This window comes from Puma concolor, chromosome A3, assembly GCF_028749965.1.
Source record: "Puma concolor isolate L17-30 chromosome A3, mPumCon1.1.hap2, whole genome shotgun sequence".
Taxonomy (NCBI): Eukaryota; Metazoa; Chordata; class Mammalia; order Carnivora; family Felidae; genus Puma; species Puma concolor.
The window spans coordinates 114,061,073-114,066,693 of record NC_141669.1 but is presented as its reverse complement, the minus strand read 5'-3'; the positions used below and the strand labels follow the sequence as shown (position 1 = coordinate 114,066,693).

The 5,621-nt window shown below is 49.4% G+C and overlaps 1 protein-coding gene across 1 annotated transcript; it reads left to right on the top strand.

Annotated features, from left to right (window-relative positions):
• Window positions 1–1,476: 1,476 nt before the first annotated feature.
• DEFB121 (defensin beta 121) lies at window positions 1,477–2,764 on the top strand. The gene is given in 2 exon segments (XM_025932531.2): window positions 1,477–1,590; window positions 2,517–2,764. Coding segments are annotated over 2 exon segments (216 nt in total). The 5' UTR covers window positions 1,477–1,532; the 3' UTR covers window positions 2,675–2,764.
• Window positions 2,765–5,621: the final 2,857 nt, after the last annotated feature.

Below are 5,621 nucleotides of genomic sequence, written 5' to 3'. Positions count from 1 at the left end.
AACAGAGACTGCATGGCCTGAGAACCCGGAAATATTTACTATCTGGGCCTTTACAAAAAAGGTCTGATGGCCCCTTGTCTAGAGCATTCGTTTTTCTTGGAGACAACTGTCTTATTCTGTATCAGAAAGGAGACATGCCTCCTGTTAATGTGCCCTTGTGTCTGCCCATTTTGAAATGATAGATCTTTCCATTACTGTGCTAAAAAGCATTTGATTTGGCTGTTTTCTGATCTGTCTGCTGGCTTTATGTATGTCTAAGCCATTACTATGTCTTCTCCCACTCCCAAACTCAGGGTCTTAACACGGCATTCTTGATCACGGCTCACGAGTCAGCGGGGAAGCTGGACTTTGGCTGGGTTGCTCTGCTTGGGGTTGGAGTAGCAGGCACAGCTTAATTTCTCACTGCAGCTCTGTGGGCAAGCCGGGGTGGCTCTGCTCCGTGATGTCTCATTGTCTTTGGACCACTGGGGCGCGTGCTTCTCACGGTGATGGCCGAGGTGCTAAAGGGCAGTAAAAACGGTCATCGCCTCTTAAAGTCTGGGCTCAAAACTGGCACGCTGTCACTCCTGGCCATGTGCCATTGGCTAATAAAAAGCAAGTCTCACAGCCCAGACAAAAGTGAAGGGACAGGGAAGTGCATTCCTCCCGGGATGAGACCTTCGAAATGGATTCAGATAGGGGTGTAAAATTGGGGTCGGTAATGCAGTCTACCATAGATTATAGGAAACACCGCAATGGGAGAAAGTGGCCTTTCCTTTGCCACCTAGGAGGATGCCACTTGTTCTCAAACACACGCTATTAAAAGTCGGGGCTGTGGCCTTCCTCCTCATCCCACTCCACAAAGTCTGACATTTTAGTTTCCAGTAGTGATGGCCAGAACAGAGAGAGAGAGAGAGAGAGAGAGAGAGAATCTGAAGCAGGCTCCAGGCTCCGAGCTGTCAGCGCAGAGGCCGACTCGGGGCTTGAACTCACGAATCGAGAGGTCATGACCTGAGCCAAAGTCGGAGGCTTAGCTGACTGAGCCACCCAGGCGCCCCATGCCCTTCGTTTACCATTAAAACAAATCCCCAACATATGAGACATCCTAAGATGTTCTTATTGCTGGAGAGAACCCAAGGGACACAGAAGTATCACTCCTTTTCGGTCTCACTGCCCTTTCTTTTCTTTTACCAGAACTGAATGACTAGCGAAAGCATTTTTTCCCCTTCTTGGCTCCCCAGTTACATTGCAAACGTCCTCAAAGGTAAGGCTGTGTCTTCTCTTTGTTAACGTCTCTTCCCCCTGTCCCAGCCTCCCCAGGAGGTTTAGACAAGGGTGGGGTATCCGGCGGCCATTCAACCAGTGTGGTTGATGACTTGTCTTCTTGTCTAATCGTAAGGGACTGTTCCCTTTCTGGTTCACTGATCATGGCTCTGCCGTGCTTCTCGGGGCAATAAATACCGGTCTGGACTGCCCAGAATGCAGACCTCTGCGTGTCTTGCCAGCCCAGAAGCCTCTAAGCCTCCTAATCTCCCCCTCGGCCCTCAGCGTTCATGAAGCGTATTCTCCTGGTTTTGACTGTTAGCCTGCTCCTGCCCCAGGTTACCCAAGGTAAATAGGATCTCTCCCAAGCGGGAGTGGGTCATGTTCAGGGAATTCTGGGGGCTCTAACAGCCTGGACTAGGAGAATGGCAGCCTCCTTGGAGGCCTCTGGACGATCTCTGTAGCCAGGGGAAAATTTGAGTTCTCTTGTACCAGCTGATCTTTCCAGTGCTATTACTTGACTACTCTGATCTTCTCTGGTGTGCTTTGGAGAAGTGGAACATGACGATCTGGGCGGAGGGTACACGGAGGAGAGAGATGCAGGCGCGGAATATGGAGGAAATGGGCACTTTTCTAAGAACATCGGGGGGGGGATTTGGCTTTCGAGCTATTGTTGCCTCCATGAAAACGGTTCCTGAATTTCTGATTGAGGATTCTGATACCGTTCTCAGGCAATTTTAATTTATCTGGGCCACTCTAGGCTGTGGGTCCCCCGGAGCCGCTAATTATCTAGGCTGGTTAAGACGCACAAAAAGGCCCAGGATGTTGTGGAGGAGGGAGTGTTACATTCTTGGGAGTTTTGCGGATGCCCTAGAAAACTTGCAGATGTCCAGATGGGTGTATTTCAGACTCCCATCCCGTTTCATTGATAGGGTCAGAGAGGGGACTGAGGGCAAAGGGAAAAAGTAACTGATACTGGGTACCTGGTTACATTGTATTATGAGGGAGACAAAACCTAGTGGGGGGAGGGGGGGGGAAGGCTCCTGCCTCCCCCAAAGGAGCTGGCCAGGGAGGGGAAGCTGCCTCCTGGGGAGGACGTCGGGGTTGTGACTGACGACACAAATGGGAGAAGGAAGGAAAATGGCCAATACTCCTCCCCGCACATCTCCTTATTTCCTTACTACTGTCTTCTCTGCCGGGGTGCCTTCCCCCTTCCCCAGCCCTCTGCTTTATTTCAGGACTGACCCCGTCCTCTCCCTCCTTTTTAACTTCAGCCAGGCACTGCTGGAAAAAGTTGGGAAGGTGCAGAACAACGTGTAAAGACAGTGAAGTATTCTAACTCTTATGCAGTGATGAGACTGAGTGTTGTGTCAACCGCAAGCACGTACCTGTCAAAACTAGATCCTTGCCCCCAACCGGAAGCCTGGAGTAACTTCTGCAGTCTGGCCCATCTCGCCCGACTTTGAGCCCAACGTCATCGGAGCCCACGGCTCTACGAAATCATTCTCGACTGTCCCATTTGTGTCTGGTAGCTCCGCCTCATTGAACTTACAAATCAAGAACAAAGAGAGGTGTGCGTGCAGGTGAGACAGAACAGGGAAGACCAGTAGGTTAGTCTGTTTGGCACCTAGCTCCTAGCCTGCTGGCCCCCAGTTCAGCCCAGATGATGTAAATAAGGAGTGTTCATTCTACCCATTTGACTCCTGTTTTCTAGAGTCAGCACTGCCAGGAGAATTTTCTATAATGATGGAAACATCCCAGCTCCGCGGTGTCCAATATGGTAGCTTACTAGCCACGTGTGGCTATTGGCCGTTTGAGATGTGGCGAGTGAGTGGGTGGAGACGCCAGTTGCATCCTTGTTTGTAATGCAAAAGGAAAACCCCAGAACATTCTAAATGCCCATCAGCCCGGAAATGAAGTATGCATACCGATGACCACTACGTCTCACTTAAAAAAGAGGATGTCGGGGCGCCTGGGTGGCGCAGTCGGTTAAGCCTCCGACTTCAGCCAGGTCACGATCTCGCGGTCCGTGAGTTCGAGCCCCGCGTCAGGCTCTGGGCTGATGGCTCGGAGCTTGGAGCCTGTTTCCGATGCTGTGTCTCCCTCTCTCTCTGCCCCTCCCGCGTTCATGCTCTGTTTCTCTCTGTCCCAAAAATAAATAAAAAAAAAAAAAACAAAAAAACAAAAAAAAAACGTTGAAAAAAAAAAAAAAAGAGGATGTCAATCTACCTAACGCTGCAAGACATATTGTGGGGTGCAAAAAAGAAAGACGTCCCCCGAAATAGAAACCAAAACATCAACCAATGCTATGTTTTCTAAAGGTATGTGAGTACGTATAAAGTCAATGTGGGGGGGGGAAGTGGGGGGGCAGGGGGACAGTAATGCAAACATAGAGCATTTGATTTTTAAATCATTCCACAAGTACATATTACGTGATTTGTTATTTAGATCCTCCCCCCCCCACCCCCCACAATCAGTAAGCTCGATGAGGACATGAAAAAAAAAATGTGGCTAGTGTAACAGGGGGACTGAATATTGAATCCAATCTAATCTAATCTATATAGCTAAATGTGGGTAGTGGTTATCGTGCTGGACAGTGTAGCTTTAGAGTCGAGATACAGGCTACTGCAGGTTTGGGGGGCCGAATCTCGGGGTGTTTCAGGGTAAGTCGAGGAGGCAAGCAAGAATCTGTGATGAACATGAGAACCCATTCTTAGCCTGCTGCTTCGTTTTCTCTACTTTCAGCCCAAAAGGCTGTGACTGCTCTCCCCTGATAACAACCCCAGTTCTACCCCGTTAGGGAGTCCTGGATTGTGTCTCATAGTTTTCTTCCACCTGCAGAGAGCAGGTATCAGGCCCCACGTGGGTTCCCACTTCATCTTTTTCCTTTCCTCCCAGTGGGGGCCACATGATCTTGAACTGTGGGCTAGTCTTTTTCTAAGACTGATCCCGAACTGAGACAGTGGGGATTTTCCCATTACCAGCCCCATGATTTGGGTCACGGTCTCAAGTGTTCCCAGCCCTTGCTACTTATCTGATTAATCAAAAAGGATTTGATTCTTTATTCTGACTTGGGAAGCTCTGTTCAGCATCACCTACTTACCATCCAGTCCCTTCATACACTAAAATTGGCCTCAGCCTATGGCTTGACTCAGTCATCCCCAGCACACCTTTTTTTTCATGAAAACCTCCAGCCTCAGTGTCTAAGTATCACCAGACGTGTCAAACAGTTTTGAACACTGGATTCAGGATCAGAAGATCTGGGTTCAAGTCCTTGAGTCACATATCTGCTGCATGACGCTGGGCAGGCCATTTAACCCTCTCTGTTTTATTTTCTCATCTCTAAAGTGAGGATCCATCCCACCCAAGGCACAGGGGTGTCATTAGATTAAATGAAATCACAGGTAGGAAGCACCCAGGACAGAATCTAGCACACGTTCGATTCCCAGGAAGACTTGGGATGCCCTCCCACTCTTTGGAATGAGCACTGGGTGTCATATGTAAGAGATGAACCACTGGGTTCTACTCCTGAGGCCAAGATTACACTGTATGTTAACTAACTTGAATTAAAAAAAAAAAAAAAAGACAGGATGCCTTCCTGTTCACTTCTCATGACAGGTCTGCCATCATCGCCCCTTGAGTCTTTGGAGGGGGAGGGGCCCTGTAAGTCAAGCATATATCTCATTAAGTCAAAATTGTTCAACTAATATTGATTGAATAGTCGATTAGTGTTCAATCTGTTTTCAGGGCTACCCCTTCGGCTCAGTCCCTCCTTGGCCTCCTCCCTCTTTCTCCCACCCCAGACCTCCTGCCTTGAGTTTTGCCACTGATCTTTTCATCTCTCTGCCATGTCCGATTGTCCCACATCCTGGTGCCCAATGTCACAAGGGTTCTTTATGGAATACAGCAACGTTCCTCAACATATTTGATGATGACGCACCTTAAATTTGTCATTGGATGTAATGGCTTGAGTTCATCAGAGACCGACTTAAGCAGAAAGGACATTTCTTGTCAGGATGCTATGTAGCTCATAGAACTGATTGGAAGTCCCGACAATTGAACTGGGCTTGGAAGGACCAAGGGAGAGTGGGCAGCAGAAACAGTCTTCCAGGATCCTACCAGCAGCATAGCCATCCTGGCACTGGACATCTGGAGGCTTGCCTGGACTTCTCCTACAGTGGCTTCAGACCTGCCAGGGCCACGACTAGGGGGAGGAGGGGGAGGTGCCTAAGGTGCAACCCGTCAGGGGCCCTCAGTCTCAGGGTCATATGAGTGCCTCCTGGGCACCTCCCTCACCTCCCCCTAGTCCTGGCCTTGCCACCTGGATCCTGCACTTCTCCTCTGCACCACCCACCCACCACACCTGTACTTATATTTGC